The following is a 23,827-nucleotide window of genomic DNA, read 5'->3' as shown; positions in this document are numbered from 1 at the left end:
TGAGCTGATGGGCACTGATGAGGCTGCACTGATGAGCACTGATGAGGTTGAGCTGATGGGCATTGGTGAGGCTGCATTGAGGGGCACTGGGCATTGTGCATAGTGGGGCATTGGGCAGGGGTGAGGGGGGGGGGCATTGGGTGTAGCGTGGGCTGGACTTACTTTAAAATGTGGGAGGGGTTACAAATTTCCTTTTCGTGCTGAAGCCCCTGGTCTTTTTCCCAACTAGCAACACCCCTGCTGGCAGGTTTTGCTGGGTTGGATATGAGTTGTAAATAGACAGATAGATAGGTTATCTTCATTTTTATCTGTGAAGAGCTCAGTGTGAAATTGGTGACAGCATTATTCCACTTTTTTCAGGTTTAACTTAAAAAGAACGCAAGATCTTGTATATGATGGTCCAGTACTCATTATTACACCTGCCCTTAACTATCCATGGAGGCAAAACATCTCACAATCTGATATATATATATATATATATATATTCTTCAGGATATATATTGGATGGTGTTGAACACAAATAAAAAGGCACATTGCATTAAATAATTTATGACATTATACAGTGCGGCATAATATTCAGAAGGATGTTGGTAAACTCTACTTCTTTGATTCCTAAATAGTATCAGTAAATGCTCTGACATACTACTTTAACTCTAAATTCTTTCTAAATTGAACACCATGAACTAATCATATTTGAACACCTCAAACTTGATAACAATCTTCTTCCATGATGGGATCACTGCTGTGCTTTTATTAATATTTTCACTCCAGCTTTCTGAGAGCGCTGCACAGGATACCAATTTCACCTGCAGGAAAGGAATAGTTATGAAGTTTAAAATCCAGTTTTTTTTGACATGTGATTCCTTGCATTTAATATATTTGATAGGTATTTTATATATCTACCATCATTTCCCATCAGTTTCATGTTCTCAGGGGGCTGCAGATACCGCATACACCCTGCCATTCAAGTGAATGCATGCTAATTGTATTTCCCAAATAAGACCGTGTTTCTTGTTCAGGAAACACTTACAAGAACCTGCACAGGAAAATAAATATAACACAGAAAGAGGGATTTCTGTTGATTACCCCAGAGACTTCTCCAAAAAAGGAAGACGCTGGGGCCGCTATTGTGTCCAGCCGGAGATCGTGCATCTGGAAATGACCAAACTCCGGACTGGAAGTACGCTTCCGGAAACCGGTGGTCCGGAGTTTGCTCTCCAGCCTGAACCGCAAGCTGGAGACCTCAGCAAGCCCACCCAAAGGAAGGGTGTGTGCAGAGGCTATATGGATATGTCCAGTAAATACTTATAGGTATGTGTTATTACAGGTTTTGCTTTTTTTTCTTTTTTTTTTCTTTCCTAGCAGACAGACATTTTTTTCTTTTGTTTGAAATCCCTTGTGGAGTTTGTGCGCATATTGGATCGAGGAAAATTATATATTAATCAATTTTGCTGTTTATGTGTACTACATACAATTTTAACTTTGTTTATCCTTGTAGATGTATGGAAGTTGTGTCAAGCAATGCTCGGTCCTGAAGAAGTCCACGAAACATGTCGACTTGTGCTTGAATATGGACGTAATCTTGTCATGAGAAACTTTCAGACATTTTATGGAACATTATTGAAGTGAATTTAAATTTTTTTTTGCAATAATGTAATGTTCTGCTTTTTATACACATGTAAGTGGAATGTGCTTACTTAAAGGAGTTGTAAAGTCAGAAGGTTTTTTATCTTAATGCATTCTATGCATTAGGATAAAAAAACCTTCTGGGTGTAGCAGCCTCCCCAGCACCCCTTAATACCTGAGCCCCATCTCTCTCCAGCGATGTCCACGAGTCCCTTAGCCATCCGGGAATCTCCCTCCTGATTGGCTGAGACACAGCCACTGCGATATTGGCTCCTGAGACTGTCAATCAAATTCAGTTATCCAATCAAGAGAGAGAGAGAGAGCAGGGCCAAATTACAACTCCATGTCTGAATGAACACAGGGAGCTGCAGCTCGGCTCAGGTGCCCCCATATCAAGCTGCTTGCTGTGGGGGCACTCGACAGGAGGGAGGGAGGTAAGTATAACATGTTTGTTATTTTTATTTTTTTAACGAGACTTTACAATCACTTTATCACAAGACATGGAAATGCAATTATTTTAGTACATATAAACTGCTAAATATCTTTTCCCATCAGCAATATATAGCAGTCTTGTGACTTCTATCAGTGTCTGGCTGAGCAATGGTTAAAGCTTGTAAGAGGAGTTTTCATTCTCCTCTGACTGTCCTATGAGGTTGCAGGACCCCCGGCCCTCTGTCTGAACAGTGTTGATTGGCCCTGTGCTGACCACATGCACCCTCCAAAATAAAAAAAAAAAAACTCTCTAGCAATACACATTAAACTGAGCATGTGCAGAGTGCCCCCAAGGATCTGTACTATCAGCAGATGGATTTGGGGACTGTGGAAGAAGGGGAGGATCAGAGAAGACAGGATCAAACAGCCTTTTTACAGGCCTTTTTTAATGCGCAGGATTAACCCCTTAGGTTCCACAGTGAGTATAGACATAAAAATAACACTGAAAAGTGTTAATCTCCTCTAGAAGAAAAGGGGGGGGGGGGTTAAGGCAATAATTGATGAAAACACAGAAAATAAAATGTAAGTAATTTATTATTGTAATAAAAAATTACACACCAGGTCATTGATTGACAGATAAAGAGGTTCCATGACCGAGCGTGGAAAGCCACAACAGGTCATGGATCACAAAAGTCACAAAGCATACAAACTACCAATGTGATACATTGAAACATGAATTTGTAAGAAAGCAAGGGATATGTGCCCCTCCCGTGCCAGGATGTGAACCCAAGGCGAGGGAGAGTGTTCAATCCAATGCGTTTCGAGTAGTTTACTGAACTTTTAGTTCCAATCTTCGTCAGGGATATGTGAACTGGTGGTCCCTTTATTTTCCTACCTAAAAGGAAATACCAACAAACAAACACATAAAGAAAGTTGTTGTAAAAAACATATTGGGTGCATTAATGCGTTACCAACCTAACCCCACACTCCCACCTATGGTCATGAATGTTAGACAATTGAAAAAAGCAGGCACATATGCATAGAATAATACCCACCAAATCCTCTTTGTAACAACAAGTAATTGCAGTTGCTGTGAAGATCCAAGCCTCAACGAAAGGGTAATAAACTGCTCCTGTTGACCCAAGGAGGAACCGGATCGGCTCATAGGCTGTCCCGGATATGAAGTTTGGCACCTATAGTCTGCCCATCCAGTAGGCCCACGGGGTATATATCGACAAGAGTACCCCTTAATGTATGGTGCCTAAAAATTAGCAAATATGTATGGTGGTAACTCAAAAATTGTAACCCGATAGCCCAGGCTAAAGAGGAAAAAAAAAAGGGGGGAGATTATTTGCAAAGGAATTCAGCCATACAGCCATGATGCCTGGCTGAGGATAAGAAAACACCCCCAATGCTCAAAGCTCAAGATGTATAAAAATATAGGTGTTACTTACAGACAGCCAAAGAATAGAAGTCCCCAATAGGCATAGGCCAAATTCAGGCAGATCCAGATGGAGGTCCGTGATAGCTAAGAATAATATACCACAAGTATATGGACCCCTCGCTCCCTCCTACAGAGTGGAGGAGCGTAGGGATAAGGCACCGGTTGTGGGTCTTGGCGTCCTCTATTTAAGGAGAGGCTTGGTACATAGCCACGCCCTGCTTGCATTCCCTCTGGTTCGCGCTACCCGGAAGAAGCTGCGTTCCCGCGTATGGGCCGGAAGTGGCGCAAACGGCGCACCGGAAGTGACGTCACTGTCAACTTCCGGTTTCCGAGGGGAACGATGTAGAAGACTAATAACCACCGATACTAGTAGAAACACTGCGCAGCGTAGTAGAACTGACTCAAACCACGCTGGGCAATGTACTATGGCCCCCCACTGGCGGATATCCAAGTGAAGGGGCCCACATGTGCCGGACCGGAGGGGAAGAGAGACCACCAAACAGACACTTTGTACCCTCTATTTGGTCATGAAAGCAAACCAAAAAATTATATATAGAAAAATGTATGATACAAGAAAAGGGGGCTTGGATCTCAAGAGGAGGGAGAAGGGAGGACAAAAAAAGGGGGAAAAAAACAGGGGGAATAAGCGCCCCCAAACCATGCTGAAAGGCGCCTGCCCTAATCAATAAACACTCATAATCCATAAATAGAGAATGTGGATGGTTACGTACCACACATGCATACCCAAATGTATCAACCAAAACAATTCTTGATTCTTCTTCTTCTCCCCCCCCCCCCCTTTTTTTTTTTTTTTGTTTGTTTGTCTCACTATTTGATATATATTTCAAACAACAGAGCAAAAATATATTTTTTGGTGTAACTTTTGGTGTGGTCAATAATAATTGTTTGCACAATTGTTATTATCATATATTTTTTTGTTGTTTCTTTTGATTAATACATTTTTTGTGTTTCTTTGCATCCTTGTGTAATTGTTTTGGTTGATACATTTGGGTATGCATGTGTGGTACGTAACCATCCACATTCTCTATTTATGGATTATGAGTGTTTATTGATTAGGGCAGGCACCTTTCAGCATGGTTTGGGGGCGCTTATTCCCCCTGTTTTTTTCCCCCTTTTTTTGTCCTCCCTTCTCCCTCCTCCTCTTGAGATCCAAGCCCCCTTTTCTTGTATCATACATTTTTCTATATATAATTTTTTGGTTTGCTTTCATGACCAAATAGAGGGTACAAAGTGTCTGGTGGTCTCTCTGCCCCTCCGGTCCGGCACATGTGGGCCCCTTCACTTGGATATCCGCCAGTGGGGGGCCATAGTACATTGCCCAGCGTGGTTTGAGTCAGTTCTACCACGCTGTGCAGTGTTTCTACTAGTGTCGGTGGTTATTAGTCTTCTACATCGTTCCCCTCGGAAACCGGAAGTTGACGGTGACATCACTTCCGGTGCGCCGTTTGCGCCACTTCCGGCCCATACGCGGGAACGCAGCTACTTCCGGGTAGCGCAAACCCGTGGGAATGCAAGGAGGGCGTGGCTATGTACCACGCCTCTCCTTAAATAGAGGACGCCAAGATCCACGACCGGTGCCTTATCCCCACGCTCCTCCACTCTGTAGGAGGGAGCCAGGGGTCCATATACTTGTGGTATATTATTCTTAGCTATCACGGACCTCCATCTGGATCTGCCTGAATTTGGCCTATGCCTATTGGGGACTTCTATTCTTTGGCTGTCTGTAAGTAACACCTATATTTTTATACATCTTGAGCTTTGAGCATTGGGGGTGTTTTCTTATCCTCAGCCAGGCATCATGGCTGTATGGCTGAATTCCTTTGCAAATAATCTCCCCCCTTTTTTTTTTCCTCTTTAGCCTGGGCTATTGGGTTACAATTTTTGAGTTACCACCATACATATTTGCTAATTTTTATTATTTTTAGGAACCATACATTAAGGGGTACTCTTGTCGATATATACCCCGTGGGCCTACTGGATGGGCAGACTATAGGTGCCAAACTTCATATCCGGGACAGCCTATGAGCCGATCCGGTTCCTCCTTGGGTCAACAGTGACAGTTTATTACCCTTTCGTTGAGGCTTGGATCTTCACAGCAACTGCAATTACTTGTTGTTACAAAGAGGATTTGGTGGGTATTATTCTATGCATATGTGCCTGCTTTTTTCAATTGTCTAACATTCATGACCGTAGGTGGGAGTGTGGGGTTATGTTGGAAAGGCATTCATGCACCCAATATGTTTTTTACAACAACTTTCTTTATGTGTTTGTTTGGTGGTATTTCCTTTTAGGTAGGAAAATAAAGGGACCACCAGTTCACATATCCCTGACGAAGATTGGAACTAAAAGTTCAGTAAACTACTCGAAACGCATTGGATTGAACACTCTCCCTCGCCTTGGGTTCACATCCTGGCGCGGGAGGGGCACATATCCCTTGCTTTCTTACAAATTCATGTTTCAATGTATCACATTGGTAGTTTGTATGCTTTGTGACTTTTGTGATCCATGATCTGTTGTGGCTTTCCACGCTCGGTCATGGAACCTCTTTATCTGTCAATCAATGACATGGTGTGTAATTTTTTATTACAATAATAAATTACTTACATTTTATTTACTGTTTTTTCATCAATTATTGCCTTAAAAATCCCCCCTTTTCTTCTAGAGGAGATTAACACTTTTAAGTGTTATTTTTATGTATTGACTGTTTGGGATGATGGCAATTGCATGTCACTAATCATCTAGGACCAACTTCTGTGTCCCACAGTGAGTATAGAAAGCATGCTTTACAGCATATACTGTACCAACTGATTTTACTGTTGTGGGTTTAGTAACACTTTAAAATGTGTCTGGGGTAATCAACAAAAATCCCTCTTTCCATGTTATATTTAGTAACTTGGTGTTGCAGTTGGGATGAAAACACCAGAAAGGTAGTAAGGATAGTGTTGTGAAGAACTCCTATTATTTTTAAGTCAATATCTTACATGGTCAGGTGAACAGTAATGCAAAGAACCATTGGTGTTTACAAGTGTATAGTCTTGTACAGCCATTTACTTAAATGACATGCTGTATATGGGCACCTTCAGCTCCCTAGGCACAGGAAATTATGCTAGGCATATAAAATGTCTGAGAACACTCTGTGTACATGAATCTTTAAACCTATTAAGTTAGACATGTCATGTAGGTTAAAAAAAAGGCAAAAAGATTAAATCTCACCTAACTGTTAAAATGGAACTAAACCCATCAATTTAACTGTTTCTCAAAACGGTTACATTCCAAGCACGTTGTGAATAATAACTGTCACAGATGTTTGTGTTCTCAACTGAACTGTCAAACCATCAGATGGATGTTGTGGTAACTGATCACACGTGAAGCGCCATGCAATCTGCATATCAAACAGAGGCTAAGATGGCAGCTTGCTTTGCTTGAAAAGGATAGGAGGGTTTAATTCCATTTTATGGTCTGCCTCCTATTATTGCGTATTACTTGTTCAAGATGATGATGATGGAAAGGGAATTTGGATATGGCTATTTAGGCCTTATGGTCCCTCTATCATCAAGAGTAAGTTGTAACTGAATCTGCTACTATCACTGTTGCTAAGCCACTAGGGGCCAGTCCTTGTTAAAAGAGCCATGGAGTTCACATCGTTTTTTTTCCCTCTCCTGGTATTCATTGACTTTTACTAACACTGTCCCATAACATTAACCTTACTCCCTATTCCTAGTCTATATGAACATATTATTGTATTTAAAGCCCTTTTTTTTTCATTTGGTATAGAGTAGGGAGGAGTTACATTTTCTGTTAGGATTTGTTGTCTGGGGAGAATTACCCTCTATATTTTTGCTTGTGACTATTGCCACTGGGGCTAAAAGTGAGGGAACATCTAAAATGTGGAGTTGCTACTGGATCAGGAATAGAGAAAAAGGATCCAGTTTGGACAACTGGTTGGGTTTACGTTCAACGGAACACAAACCTCCTCCTTTCTGTAATAAAGCATAAATACAAGCTGCTCAAATAATATATAACTGTTATGCTGTTATTTAAAACTTATGAAACAGTGATCAACATAGAGTATTGTAAAAAGTTCAGTAAAAAATAAAACCTATCCTAGGATCAGCAATCATTCTTAACTGTTCTGACTACACTAAACAGAAAAAAGCAGAATAATAATAAAAATAGCGCAAAGAGGGAAAAGAAATGTGGGACTTTAAATGAGTACAGCTAGACACGGGGTCTATCACTGTATATAAAGTATTGTAAATCATAGATAATCTGTGTATTACATATAAATACAAAAATAAAAAATAACTTTTCAAAATCCTTAATAATAAATAAACGATTTTATTGTGAAAACAAATTCTCCATAGGTACACAAATATACAATGTAAAAAACAAACTTTAATCTTAAGATAAAAAAATCGGATAGGATTGTCTGAGTAATTGTCGGCTCATTATAAGAGGCCTTGGGTAGGGATGTCTGAGTAAATGTCGGCTTGACGCGTTTCGTAGACCTCCGTCCACTCATCAGGAGCATTATATTGTGTCTATAAATGAGAATGTGGGTTAAATAATTGTAATCATATGAACTATAATAGGGAATAAGATGGAATAGACACTAACTTATGCGGTGTCATGAATCCAAGAGCAATCCAGGCTAATGTAGAAAGACCCAAGCTACATTAGCCTGGATTGCTCTTGGATTCATGACACTGCATAAGTTAGTGTCTATTCCATCTTATTCCCTATTATAGTTCATATGATTACAATTACTTAACCCACATTCTCATTTATAGACACAATATAATGCTCCTGATGAGTGGACGGAGGTCCACGAAACACGTCAAGCCGACATTTACTCAGACAACCCTACCCAAGGCCTCTTATAATGACCCGACAATTACTCAGACAATCCTATTCGATTTTTTTTTTATCTTAAGATTATGTATTTTTAGCTAATATAGCCTCATATTAAATCTGTTTTTATTAATGAATGATTTTGGTTATGCTATCCATGTATTTATTCTCATTTATATGACCTGTGTATGTATTATGTATTAATATCTTTTAATAATATCCAGACATATTATGTTATATATTACAAATGATTAATCAGATACTCGATTTTGTGCCAGCTCTACATGGGTCCCCATTATCTGGGTTTATAAAAAGTTTGTTTTTTACACAATATATTTTTGTACCTATGGAGAATTTGTTTTCACAATAAAATCGTTTATTTATTATTAAGGATTTTGAAAAGTTATTATTATTTTTGTATTTATATGTAATACACGGATTATCTATGTTTTACAATACTTTATATACAGTGATAGCCCCCGTGTCTAGCTGTACTCATTTAAAGTCCCACATTTCTTTTCCCTCTTTGCCATATTTAACTAGGGATGGAGATAGCTAGACACTTTATTAAGAACAACAAGTGGCAGATCTACTTCCTTTGTTTGTCTTAATAATAAAAATAGATCTTATTTTTTGATTCTGTTAAAAAAAAAAAAAAAAGATAATAATTAATTACCATATGTAACCAGTGGTCTATTAATGTGCTAAATAAGCATTTATTGTTAAAATACAAAGCAGTACTGGGACAGTTCTACAGTAGAAAATATACACAAATATAACAAATTGCACAGATATTAATAATAACTTACTGTTGATGCAGTCAGCCAGATTCTTCAGCTGTTGTACATTATCCAGGACCTCAATACTTTGTGTATATGGATTGTAGCGAACCGAGAATGGACGTGGTATTATGGCAGCAAATTTCCTGTCAAAATGATAGAACACTGCAAGTTAATTCAAATGAATGTACTTTATTCATTGTTTATAAATCACTTATGAAGAGTAAATTAGTAATCTATACTCTTTTTAAGGTGACAGTCATCCTTCAATTTTCAGTCTTAAAAAAGTCTCAGCAGGCGAAAAGCCTTATCAAAATTGGTTGGAAATATGACATCCTGAAAACTGTGTACATTGTGATAAATGATGAAACTACTGAGATTGGAAGGGTCAAAGTAAAAGTTGCAGCCTACATAAACAGAAGCAAGTTCTCACCTCACTTTCTCTTTTGCATCTTCAAAACTTTCAGCGACAAAATAAACTGGTTGGAACTCTGTTATTGGGTATTTTTGTTTAGATGTCTTCTCTGGTTCAAAGGGTTTCACTTCTGGCTTCTCTGTCAAACAGTACTGCAAAAAGAAAAAGACAACATAAATGAATAAAAATGTATAGGTGGGAATGTCTAATGAGTGTATCTATGATCAAAACATTTTTTTTCTTAGTTTTTTGATAATGTGAGGGTTAGAACCCTTGTCAGGTTTTACTTTTATTTAAGGCTCTGTTGGCGAGAGTTTCCCTTACTTCCTGCTTCAAGGATAAAGTTTTACTATACAGGAAATGATGAAAAGTCTGAAACAGGAAAACAAACAACAATAAAAACTGCAAAGGGTTCTAGCTATCCACTAATAATAAAGCAGGTATTGCATAATAAATTGATGGGTGATCAAAAGGCACAACATCCCTGCCTAATTTAAACCAAAGATAAATATGTTTATGAGACCATTTAGGTGCCAAAATAAAACCAAAATCAATTAAAATAGTACTTTATTATTAAAGATATAAAAAAGTATGTTTTATATAGAATACATGAGTTATGAAAACATCCTACGTTTAATACCTATGATACATAGTTACATGAATAACCCAGAAATATGTGTACTTTCGATTACTATGACATATACATATATACAGTTTACTTGAATGAGCAAGGATGGGTTGGTGTCTATTTTAAGGCATTTCGTAGTCAGCTTCATCAAAAAGACAGAGGTGATATAATATGTAGGACCAGGTGCACAATGAAAGCAGCGAACTTATAACAAAAGCCCCAAAAGACTGGTATACTAAAGAGGTCACAAATTGCTAGATCAGCAACCTATCCCTGGAGCTGGTCATAAGCAATCAGTATGTCAAATCTAGCAGTTTTCGATTCAAGTATGCTGAATATAGAAATGCACTCAAGGCAGGCTCTCTGGATGTTCCCAGTGCTCCCACACCCCCCAAGCTGTAACTTTCCTTAAATTCTCACCCAGCATGTTTCTCCACCATGCACTTCCACCAACCTGCACTACTTAACTTAAAAGAACATTTTTACTACTGGTCTGTGTTGCTTTTGGAGAAGAAAGGTTGTCCCTGGGACAGGAAGTGAGGGAAAATCTCCCTGATTAAGCCCTGGACAGCAGTAAAGCCCCAGCAGGAGTTCTAATCCTTCTCCCTATTCTCCAAAACTAACAAAAATGCCCTGGCTTTAGATATGTTTTACTACAAGACAAATCTGTTTTGGTAGGGAAACTTGAATGCAATTCAGTTGTGGTTTCCATGCACTTGATATAGTCATATTAAAGAGGTTGTAACACAAGGACAGTACAACCTAATGTAAATTTTCTCAATAACAAACTAGACATAATCATCGCTCTGTCCTAATTTCACAACTAGTAATACTGCATTTAAGTAAATTACACAAACATCTGTGTTTTGCAGAAGACATACTAGTGAGTTACATCTTCATTTTGGAAGGCTTGAATGACTTCTCTTTTTTATTTGTGGGCAATTACATACCTTCCTGTTAGTCACAACTTGGCTCTGGATTGATTAAAATTTTTAGGCTATTCATCTGTAATGGTGGTAGTGGATTTATTCTTCCTACCAAGTAGGCCTACCGTGCAGCCCCCGCCACCCCCCACATTCCATTACCCCAGCACACTGGCTAGTCTTAGTATCACACTAACAATATCAGATGTCATTGCCCCACAAGACATATTGAGGTTGCAGAGAGGTTAAAAGAGACCCCTGTGCATAAGTAAACCAAGAACTGACAACTACAGCACAAAGCTCTGATTGAGTTTTATTAAATAAAACAGCACTAAGAGTCAAGTAGATCCAGTAAATGTTGTAACCAATGCCAACAAATCTGCTTTCAGTTTACTGAAGTTAGATCATTGATGGATGAACTCTGACTGGCTGCTTCTTGGATTACAGAATAGGCCAAATGTGAATTGTTTTTAATTTTAATATTTCACAGTGGTGGTACAATGCATAAACTCTTAATATACAGCCTATTCTAATAACATTTACACTTTCTGTATTGTACTTTCATTGTAAATATATTAGAATGAGTATAAAAAACCTGTAATTCTCCAAAGGATGAAAGCAGGCCAGCCCCATAAGCCTTTATTTTATCTCCCTGTTTGCAAAGGCCGAATTCAGCAGTGAACCAATAGACCTTTTGGGAGAAAAACATAATCATCATTATTAGTACACAGTAAAGAAAGTAGATGCTAAATTGCCTTGATTTGAAAGCAAATCTCATCCCCGGGGTTAGTTACAAAACATTACTTATGACACATTTCTAAAATTATTTAGAATCAATTAAGAAAATAATGATAAAAAAACCTGGTCACATGGCCTGTCAAAAGCATGTGACTGGTGTCAAGCAAAGAGAATGCTGTGATATACCAAGGCACCACCCTGCAGTTTGGTTTGCTTTATATAAATGGGTCACACACATAGCTGCTGTTAGAAATCACAGGGCCCCATACAGCCTACCTGACTGCCCCCCCAACCCGGACAAAAGTAAATGAGGACATAGATACAACCACTCACTATGTTCATTTGAAAAAGGAAAAAGACCAAAAAATTTTGGCATGAGAGGAGAGGAGGAAGCCGACAGCACTGCAGAGGAAAAGGGGCCTGGACAGATGGAAGCAGCACATGTGCTAGAACCAATCGCCCTGCATGGCAGACGAAGGGAGAAAAGAGGAGGAGAAGTTGGAAGCGCTGCAGGGGGAGGCAGAAGAAGATTGGTGTCTGCAATAAGACAGTACAGTTGGCCCTCTTGCTCAGCAGGTGCCTGGGTCCCATTTTAAACTGATGGGGCCCAGGCCCAGTACAGGAGGGCTGGCTGTACTGCATAATTAGCAGCCCTGGCCACACACTGCGGGACTGTGTAGAGACCATGTAGCATTTTAAATGAGCCTCGTGTGTCATTTGGCTCCCCTAGCAACAATATTAAGGGGCTGTTTGCCTTTCTTAGGTGCATCTTAGAGGCAATTTCTCTAGTGTTAGAGAATACTGATTGGTTTCAAAGCAATTGTCCAGGTATTTTCTAAAAGCTATTGCTTCCTGCTGGCTACCTGTTTTTGGGCCCCATAGCAGTCACACGTTCTGTTACGGCTATAGTTTTGCCACTGATGCAGACAAAAAAATTGTACAGCCCAGTTTCTGGTAGAAAAATGTCAAGAAATGTGTCTTAAATGGGGTTGATATAATGGTATTATATTCAAATTGTTCTAAAAGGATTTAAAATGTATATAGTTGAACACATTTTTGTGATCCCTGTATAAAGGACGTGGTGGATGAGGACAAAAGGCACCTAAAAATTATCTACTGTATTAGTTTACACAGTATGACTTGTTATACTTACTGTAGCCAACATCTCAATATATTCATCTGGAGCACCGAGTGATGCCAATCCAATCTCCTAATGAGATAGAGGAGTTGAAAATGTTATTTTGTTATTTTGACCCAACCATTATACTTAAATCTCAAAATGTGAATGAAAAATACTTACCTGAGAAAACTGAGCAAAACTTGGGTCAGCAAATAAAGGAGCGTGTCCCAGAAGTTCATGGCAAATATCACTGTATATAGGTCAAAATCAATCAAAAATACAAGTTGAACAGCAATTGGTTCAAAAAAGCTTCAATGAAAACAAACCTAATATGTGGGTACTTTTTATGTTTATATTGTTGTTCATTGACATATTTTTTGCAACAATTTAAATGGTTAAAAAAAATAAATTGTAAAAGTATTTTCCTTTAACATATAAAATAATTTAAAGTATATCTAAAGTAATTTTTTTTCATTTTTAAAAGATTAGGGTAAAGCTAAAACCACTGTCAATTTATTTATTTATTTATTTTTTATCAATGTTCCATTGTGAAGATTTCCTATCACTTCCTGTTTTGTAGCCACAAAAGGAAGTGAGAGGAAAAAATCTCCAGAATGAGGGAAATCTCCTTTGAGACAGCTGTCACCACAGCAAGTTTCCCCATTGGAAAATTTACCCTTTATTCCTGTTCTAGTAAAAACTCAAAATGTTGGACTTTACTTCCTTTTTAGTCCTAGTGATAATAGTAACCAGGACCAATAGAGAGGGTAAATCCCCCTAGCAATCTCCCACACACAGCAATAAGAACCTGTAGGGCTCCAACCTTTGCCTACTCTATCCAGAACTATACTATATCAATATATCAGAGACCTTGATGAAGAAAATATTATTATACCTTTATAGCTAACTATTACATATTTACATCTCATATTTATAGTACTTGTAAAATAAACAAAATGTACTCACGGTTCAGGCGTATACATGGGTTTTGAGCAATGGCGGATATACTGGGTTGAGTGAAAAACTCGAAATGCTAGTCCTGCCAAAAAGTCACGAGAGGACAGCAAACCAGCAACAGGACGTAAACGGAATCCAGTGCAATCTTCACAAAAAAAAAAAATAGACAAAGAAAATAATGTTTTTCCCTTTTTATTTTCAGCTACTGGTCAGATCCTTTGCTTAAGTGAAAGATTTGTTATGTCTATAAGGTTGGACTGGCTCCCTCTGGTGGATCATCTAACGCAATTTTAACTGGGTTGTATAAACCTTTTCAGAAAAATATCATCTTTTGCCCATATTCTGATATGACAGAGTAAAGTGGTGCCTTTTTGAAAATCCTTAATAGGAGGATTTAAAGTGGTTGTTACCACAACAATGGAATTCACTGCCAGCCCTCCATTATATATATAGGCATACCATACTGTATAAGTGTTTTATTAAAATTAAAGTTACTTGGTGCTCACCCTTTCCCTTTACAGGCTTGTAGAGGATCTTCGTGCCTTTGAAAGGTCATTCACTGTTTATTTTGTGTATATATATATATATATATATATATATATATATATATATATATATATGTACAAATGTTAATTGTAGCATATTAGTTAGTCTGGATGTTTAACCCATTCCTGTCAGACAGAGTTTTGTTTGGCGGGGGTGCATTAATATAATGCACTTGGTGAAACCCCATGTGTAAATGTATAAATATTGTACAGGAGAGGTCTATATTTTTTCACGTAATTTATTGTATTTACTGGCCACATATGGGGTATGCCCCATGGCACTGTACATATGTTATTTCCCTTTTCCCCTCTTTGCAAGTTTGTGGGATACTCCATGTCAATTTTTGTAGAGGTATTTTTGTAGGGGTGGATGCCTAGAGCCAGTAAGGACATGGCTCAGTTTGGCAAGGGGGTGGAAGTAGCACCCTCCTAGGTAGGTGCTCGAGAGAGAGTATAGTTTTGGATCTTTTCTGCTTACCAGAAAGATTGCCAGGTAAATATATTTTGTTCTCTGCCTACCATAGAGCAGGATCTGCTAGAAAACTCTGCTCATGGTGCTCAGGTGCAGCTCAGTTTGCCTGAAGTGTTTCACACTGGTCCAATAGGGAGGCATATTGAGCAGTGGGAGGAAACCTAACAAAGAAGTGCACCGGCATTTAGTACAGCCCTGGTGATTAGCAGAGGAAAATGCCTCGATGCATGCTGGGATACTGTCTAGTATATGATTAATGATTATGATAAAATCATGGTTAAAATACAAGGTTTTAGATTAAGTATGTGATTTTAAATGGTCTATGTATAAAACCATAGCTGCGCAGACACGATAAACTTCTGTACAGCAAGAATGAAAATTTGCTGTATTTTCTTTAACCAGTTCTGGACTGGAGGGATTTGCCCCCTTAATGACAAGTTAATTTTTTGCAATTCTGCACTGCGTTACTTTAATGGAAAATTGGGCAGGCACACAACGCTGTACGGAAATAAAATTGATGTCCTTTTTTTTCCCACAGATAGAGCATTCTTTTGGTGGTATTTAATCACCTGTGCGATTTTTATTTTTTGCGCTATAAACAAAAAAAGAGCTACAATTCTGAAAAAAAGAAAAAAAAAAAACAATATTTTTTACTTTCTGCTATATAACATTCCCCCCCCCCCAAAAAAAAAGAACATTTAAAAATTAAATTTTTTCATAATTTCAGGCCAATTTGCATTCCAAAAAATTGCAATAAGCGTATTTTGATTGGTTTGATTGGTTTGCGCAAAAGTAATCATATACAAACTAGGGGAAAGATTTATGTCTTTTTTTTTTTTACTAGTAATGGCAGCGATCTGCGATTTTTAGCAGGACTGCGACATTGCGGCGGACAGATTAGACCCCTAACTGAACTTTTTGACACTTTTGGGGGGACCAGTGACATTACTACAGTATATCCTATATAGAAGGATCACAGGCGCTCTGTAATACTTTCAGAGAGAATAACTGTCGGCTGTATTTACAACAGCTGACCATTCTTCTCTCTCAGCGGGGAGCGATCGCGGATGCCCGGCGGCAACCAGTGCCACCAGCCCCATGCATCGCCATTCCCGCTGCCTAGTGGGGGCGGAAGCGTACACCCAATACCCTAGCACTACGCGCGCGACCGACGTAGTCCTAAGTCGGTACATGCAGGAGGTGCTGCCTGCCACAGTAAAACAGTCCGGAACCGATTAATATGATTAGTTCCGATAATATCTGCACTAGTGCATCTAGTGGCCATAACACATTTTTTTCCTGATCTAAATGTCTGTGGAAAAAAAATGCATTATGGCCACTACATATACATATTGTACGATTTTTGTATAGTGTGTACATAACTTTCAACAGCCGATTCCGAATTTCCGTACGGAAATTCTGGAAGGGACAAACTCCAAATTTTTTCTCATACGGGAAAAAACGAATGATTTTCATTTAATGTGTGTACCGTTTTCGTATGATTTTTGTACAAGAAAAATCTGCGCATGATCAGAAACAATAAACAACAAAAAAAAAGCCTTTGTTGTACGAGAATTTTGTACGAATTTTCATTCATTGGTTCCGATTCCGATTATGATCGTTCGCCTGATTTTCTTATAGGGTGTACCCCACTTAACAGCCCTGGGTTCTTTCTGGTCAGATCAGACATTTCTGCCGATTGTGTTGCTGATTAATATACATCATTCTTATTTGCTAAGCATTAGGGAACAATATTCCAAGGTATTACAGTTTTTATAAAAAACAAAATAAAAAATATGCTTATTCTTTGAGGTTAGCTATGCGTGTATTTATCCACATACTTTGCAAGAAGTTAGACACATCTTCAAGCTGAGGAATGTTATTTTCATTATATCCACAATATTCTTCCAACAAAGGAAAGACATGGTTATGCTCATAGCAAGCATGGGTGGGATATAAAGATTTTAGCTCTCTGAAAACTGTCCCCCACGTTTTCTTCTCCTGTTCTGTGTAGGCAACACGAGGAATAGGCTGACCACTAAAAAAACAAAAACAAACATGGACTTTCATTTAGTTCATATGAACAGTTTTTGGAGGCAAAGCATTACCCTGCATTGTAAAACTTTCTTACTTCCTTACCCATCCAACTCCTGAATAACTGGACAAAACTACTGAAGGAGATGTCATAGGGCTTACACTGTTAGAGCAGTGTCATGATTCCAGTCTGCAGGGACCTTTAACATGTCATATTTATTCACAGCTCTGTGTAGAACATAACTGTTTTAATTAATAAAAGTCCAAAACAGTGGTGTCTAACAATGAACAGTACATGGAACAGTTCTGGATCTTGAAGAGTGGCCCCTTACTTTTCTCAATGGCTGCACATTTTATTATTTTTTTAATTATGTAAAAGAAATAGAGAATAATTTGAGTTCAAATGTATTATTAACTAACTTTCAATTTAGGTAGAACCTTTTCTATAGTGCAATAGAAAACATGCATAGTTAAAAGTTTATCTTTGAAGGTTGTCCTTCATTTAGGTTATGATACCACTAGTATTAGTTAATCACATTCCACTGGACTTAACATTTACTGAACATGTCTAGTTCAATGCGACTAAATACTACTTGCTAAAGCTAGCAATAGTCACTTTCTTTTGGACCTGCCTCTGTAATTTGGAAGATGTTTTGCCATTCATCAGAGTAGCTTTATTAGTTTCTAAGAGTGTCAGGACCATACTCCATCAATTATAGCTGCATGGGCAACTCAAGTCATCTTAATCCAATCACAATGGAAGTTGTCAAGGCAGATGATGATAGTACAAAATTATAATGGGAAGCATCAAAGTTTGTGAAACCCGCTCTAAATGCAAACTCCAATCACTATGATGATTATGTACTTAGAACAAGGTTGTTTCATATACTCTCCCACCTGACACTCATGAGAGGAAGCTACTTGGATGAATAATAAAATGTTTTTAACATTACAAAGCAAGTCTAGTTGAATGTGACTAAGCACTACCAGCTATACAATAACCTAGATAAATTATAAACTTCCCAGAGAAAGAAAAAGATCCATTTAAACCCCTACCAAAACCAACAGAACCAAGTAGGCAATCTGCAATGTCCAGAAATGTACAATGGACAGCTAGTGTAAGTTCTAATCACATGAATGTTTTCAACAGCACTGAAGCACCCTCCTAGATGGGTGCTAGGCAGGGGAGTAGAAGGTAAAGCATAGTCTGCTCCATCGCCTTATCAGGGGAGCCTGATCAGTAGTTAAGCCTGTTGCATGTGTCCAGGGTGTGATTCATCTGGGCTGAGGGAGTATCTCCACTGTATCCAATAGGGGAGTCTGTTGGACAGTGGAGAAAACCCAGCCAGGAACACACAGGCTTTGTAACTATATCAGTGGTTTGGCACAAACAGTGGTGCATCCTGGGATATGTTATAAAAGCCAAGGGCACATGTGACAGGGTGTCTTTGGGCGGGAAGCCAGGTCCCAGGAGGAGGGTGACAGCTGTCTCTCCTCCTGTCTGATGTGGAAGGTGGTCACAGGCGGTCGGCCTCGTGAGCCAAAAGTGTGGTGCTGAGCCAGGAGGTCCAGGAAGCTGACAAGTGGAGTTTGAGGCAGAAGCAACCTTGGGAAAAACAGTGTCCATGAGTACCGGGAAGCTTGTCAGGGGTCTGCCCAGGAAGGGGATCGCTCCAGTGAAGAGTCAGTGGACAGGTGTTAGCAAACACAGCAAGTGAGAAAGGGGGTGCAAAGCTAGGACCCTGAAGAGTAACTTAAACAGGATCATACTTTCTATCTTCACTTCAGTGGCAAGGTGAAGCAGCGGCCTTGCCACACACTGCAGTAAGTGTCCTCAGAATTGTGCATAGTTCATAGTTGGAGTATCCCACTCATCCCTTCTCCTATCCCAGTTCAAAATAAAATACAAAAAAAAAACAAAATCCCTGGATTGGTTATTGACTGAGCCAAGGACTTTAAATGCTATTTGTCTGCTATCAGTTGTTAAGGGTAACCCAGGGGAATCTAGAAAGTGCAATTCTCAGCATTCCTCTAGGGGGAAGTGCTACAGCACAAAGAAATTATGGGTAAAGGGGCATAAAAAATATTTATAGCAAAATATTTACCCTGGCCAGGGAGAATTTAGGAGATACCAGGTAAAAATATCTACAGTCACATTTTTCTAAAAATTGATGGATAGAATGGTGAAGGGTTAAAACCCCTGTCCCGTTTTATTGATATCCTGGGTCCTGTTAAAGACATTTTCTCTGATTTTCTGTTTTGGGGGCAATGCTTTAAAGAAAAGAAGCTGAGAGAAAATCTGCAAAAGGGAAACAGACAACCATGAATATCTGACAAGGGTTCTAGCCTTCCCCTATGTAATTTAAAATTGCATATTTACTTCTGTCTGTGCTGCTGTTGGAGCATTTTCTCAATTTCCTGTCTATTAAAAAGGTTGTCCTCAGGACAGGAAGCATTGGAGAATATCTCCAGTGGAGCCCCAGACATTAGTACAAACTTGCAGGGGTCTAATTCTTTCCCACCCTATCCAAAACTAAAATAATAAGGCTGTCACAAATCTGTATGGTCTACATGTAACTGTAAATTCAGCAGACCACTAAAGGAGAAGTATAGCCAAAGCTTTTTTGGCTATAATTCACCTATGGATCACAGGAGTGCAGTTAGTTCTGCGCTTCTGTAAACTGCTTTTACCTGACAGCAGGATTTTTAAAAAAATAATTTTTTTGCACATTTTTGAATATATGTTCTGTTTTAAAGGTATATTTTTCATTTCCAGAAACCTAATAATTTTCTGATACACAGTGTCCTTGATTTTATTTGCTGTAAAAAGAAGAGTACTAATATTGCACATTCATTTTATTTAAAAGAAAAAGAATAAACTTTGCAAATACTGATAAATCTGATAAATGATTTGTAGAAAAAGTAAATAAAAATCGAAATAATAGAAATAGAAAATCATCAATAACTGTACTTACTGCTTGTAGTTGAATGCAATGTCGGCAAATTCTTTGCGTCTAGCCCGATACACGGGATCAGTGAATCCCTAAGAACAAATAAAGAAATCATGCTTAAAATTTCTCATGTTCCATATATAATGCCAAATTCTTAATAGTGATAACCTCTTAGTGTACTATAGCATGAACTAATGCACAATTGAAATTGTAGCACAGAGGTGTTTGTGTGTCCTGCAAACCCTCTTTTGGATGCTGAAATGTAAGTTTTAAAAGTTTGTTGCTTATTAACATTGAGAGACTTGACAGGTCTCTAAAGAATTCCTTCAAGGGAAATTATAGATACCTGTCTGGCAGCTCATGTCCACCTTCGTTTCATTTCAGTGCTGCAGCATCGGCCAGACACTAACACTAGGAAATCATTTTGGGGCAATGTGCTATAAATCTTTATTTACACAGTGATCATGATTTGGTTAGAGATACAATTTGGGGATTTAGTACCAATTACAGTTATTATAACTGTACACTTTAGGAAGCAAATATTTTCTTTTCTCGTATGTGGCAAATAGAACATTTTTAAGTGTATTGACTAATATTGGTCAATGATACTACAAGGAAAGTCCAACTGAGTCACATTTAGGAATATATTTGCACTGTGGTTCAGCTTAATTTTTAACATGCAAGTGTTTTGTTACTCACAGGAAATGACACTTACGTGTAATAAAGATAGACTGATTGCTTTTATTTTTCTTTTGAAAACATCCCTCCAAAGCCCATGAATCACAGCAAACAATAATACCTATTGCATACTGAATTAAGTGAGCAATTATCTATAATTACACAAGATCAATTAAAGTAATAGAAACATTTTCAGCTGCATTTATCCCCCTCTGTGTTGGTCACAAATGAATATTCTGCGTGTTTGTTCCTGTTTTTCAAAGCGGACAGTTTAATGGATGAAACGCACCTGAGCATTGATTGTAACATTAGAAAAAAAACAGTTGACAAGCTTTTCATACATATAAAATATACATTTATACTTGGTCATTATACTTGGTCAAGGAATACATAAGTCTTGCTTTGACCATTACATTTGGCCATTGAGATCAAGGCTGAGGTCAGCACATACCACTGTTTAAATTACTTAGTAAACATTTTAAAACTGAATGTTGTTGTTCCAAATAACCTTAGACGGGTTTTACCTTTGTTTGCCGTCATTTAGTTTTGTTTATGGTATGATAAAGCAAAGAAAGACAAATCGGCATCTTACCAGGGTTGTTCTAGGATGGGATATACTGTATAAAGCTCACAAATCCATATAGCTCAATTCACATAGCTAAAAAGCTAGAATAAGGAACTTATTTAAAAAAAAAAAAAAAACAAAAACATTTAGTTGGTTTTTGCTGTGTCCCATTATATTGCAAAATAACAGTCACATAATTAAAAATTAGGATCTTTAGAGTTGTAAATATAACCTGTATATAACCTGAATATATGTCCCCATCAGAGACTTCTTGCTCACCTGTGTCCCCCGTTAGCTCTTTCCACACATCTGTGTCCCCATCAGAGACTCCTTGCACATCTGGGTCCCCGATAAAGCTTTCCACACATCTGTGTCCCCATCAGAGCTTTCCAAACATCTGTGTCCCCATCATAGTCTCCTTCCACATCTGTTTCCCCATCAGTCTCTTTGCACATCTGTGTCCCCATTAGAGACCCCTTGCACATCTGTGTCCCCATCACAGCCTTTCCACACATCTGTGTCCCCATCTGAGCCTTTCCTCACGTTGGTGTCCCCCATTAGATCATTTCAACACATCTGTGTCCCCATCAGAGCGTTTCCATACATCTGTGTCCCCATCAGAGCCTTTCCTCATATCTGTGTCCCCATCAAAGCCGTTCCGCATATCTGTCCCCATCAGTGCTTTCCTCATATCTGTGTCCCTCATCAGAGCCTTTCCGCACATCTTTGTCCCCCTCAGAGCCTTTCTGCACATCTTTTTCCCCATCAGAGCCTTTCGGGACATGTGTCCCCATCAGAGACTTTACGCATATCTGTGTCGCCATTAGAGTCTTTTTGCACATCTGTGTCCCCCATCAGAGCTTTTCTGCACATCTTTGATCCCATCAGAGCCTTTCAGCACATCTGTGTCCCCATCAGAGCCTTATTGCCCATCTGTGTCCCCATCAGAGTCTTTCCACACATCTGTGTCCCCATCAGAGTCTTTCCGCACATCTGTGTCCCCGTCAGAGCCTTTCTGCACATCTGTGTTACCATCAGAGTCATTCCGCACATCTTTGTTCCCATTAGAGCCTTTCTGCACATCTTTGTCCCCGTTAGAGCCTTTCAGCATATTTGTGTCCCCATAAGGGCCTTCCACGCATCTGTGTCCCCATCACAGCCTTTCCACACATGTGTGTCCCCATCAGAGCCTTTCCACACATCTGTGTCCCCATCAGGGCCTTCCACACATCTGTGTCCCCATCAGAGTGCCCCCCATATCTGTGCCCACTATATCTGTGTCCCCATCAGAATCTCCTGGATATCTGTGTCTTCAGTGTTAGCACATCCATGTCCAGAACATTGCCATTTACATTGTCCCCATTTCCCTCTTACATTGCTGGCACATTGAACAGCATAGCTCTCCTGCACCTCCCGACTCCCGCCCGTTGCTACACAAGCAGGCTGAATGTGGAAGGATCGCTAATATAAACAGCAAGTGGAGCCGGGAGGTGCTGCCCTGATGATGGCATTGGTTGCTAGGATGCAGGCGGAGTTGGGGGAAGCGGCTTTGTCTGATGTTTGCCAGGCTTTGCTACTGAGAACAGTGGGGGAATCTAAAAGCAAGCAGACCGGCAGTGCTGTGTCTGCAGTGTCGGCATTATATATGTGAGCTGTGGCCCGGAGAAAACAAACAAGCAGGCTGGATGTGGACCATGGGCCAGGGTTTGGAGGCCCCTGCCCTAAAAACTTAGGGTATACAGGGTAATATACCTATGCACCTTTCCCACTGCAGGCAATGCCAAATACTGTACAGTTTCGATGCTGCCAAACCTTCTGATTTCCACAGGGAAATCTCCCAAATAGGGGCATCAAAAAAGGTTTTTGCTGGAGCTGGACTTTCACACTTCACTGTCACTGGAATGAGGGCCTGCCCTTTTATTTTTAACAATTTGCATCTTTATCAACCTTTTTTTCCATAAATGGGGGAACCCTACCTGTGACTTCCTGTAAATCATTGTCGAGGAAAAATTTCTATACTTTGATAAATGTGTCCCCCATAGTGACGGAACTACCAGGGTCGCCAAAGTCGCACTTGCTACTGGGCCCTGGAGTTCCACCACTGTGGGGGGAACCAAGCAGTGTTGCCAACCTCCCACCAATAACAGCCTGATTTCTCCCATCCATAGGACAGGAGAAAAGAAACAGCCTGAGCCGCGAGTGTGTGTGACAGCCCAGGGACAGGAGAGCAGAGAGAAATACAATCTCCTCCTCCTCCGACCCCTGTTTCTCCTGTCTCTGCCTGGCTTGCACACTCTCCTATCCCTGGCTTAAACCTGTGCATGAGAGAGGGGGGATGTGTGGGTGGGAAATTTTAAAAACAGCCTGCTAAACATTCCCAGCTTTGTCAATGATGAGCCCCCAGCTACCAGCCTCCCAGGTCAGTGATCTCTGCTCTGTGATCACTGAAGTGAACTGTCCCTATCTCCCTCCCTTCTCTCCCCTATCTGTCTCCCTCCCCCTCTCAGTTCTTCCAGTAGGTTCTCAAACTTCACTTTTTAGCACTTAGGCAGCCAATACATTGATTGCTTTTTTTTTTTTTTTTTTTAATTTAACCATCAGGCCCCTTTCACACCAATTGTGCAGACCAATTGGGTTTGCCTGTCACT

The 23,827-nt window shown here is 39.4% G+C and overlaps 1 protein-coding gene across 1 annotated transcript in view; it reads right to left on the bottom strand.

Annotated features, from left to right (window-relative positions):
- Positions 1-246: 246 nt before the first annotated feature.
- The window catches only part of PAH (phenylalanine hydroxylase), a 108,688-nt gene continuing 85,107 nt past the window's right edge, over positions 247-23,827 (bottom strand). The window contains exons 5-13 of the mRNA XM_082254086.1: positions 19,961-20,028; positions 16,793-16,989; positions 13,944-14,079; positions 13,158-13,227; positions 13,011-13,067; positions 11,715-11,810; positions 9,587-9,720; positions 9,184-9,299; positions 247-806 (exon numbers count right to left, since the gene is read on the bottom strand). Coding sequence (XP_082110212.1) covers positions 763-806; positions 9,184-9,299; positions 9,587-9,720; positions 11,715-11,810; positions 13,011-13,067; positions 13,158-13,227; positions 13,944-14,079; positions 16,793-16,989; positions 19,961-20,028 — 918 coding nt within the window. The 3' untranslated portion in view covers positions 247-762. The remainder of the gene's footprint in view (positions 807-9,183; positions 9,300-9,586; positions 9,721-11,714; positions 11,811-13,010; positions 13,068-13,157; positions 13,228-13,943; positions 14,080-16,792; positions 16,990-19,960; positions 20,029-23,827) is intronic.

The sequence above is a fragment of the Pelophylax lessonae genome (genome assembly GCF_965119305.1).
Source record: "Pelophylax lessonae genome assembly, chromosome: 4".
NCBI classification, from domain to species: Eukaryota; Metazoa; Chordata; class Amphibia; order Anura; family Ranidae; genus Pelophylax; species Pelophylax lessonae.
This window is presented reverse-complemented; position numbering and strand designations above follow the sequence as displayed.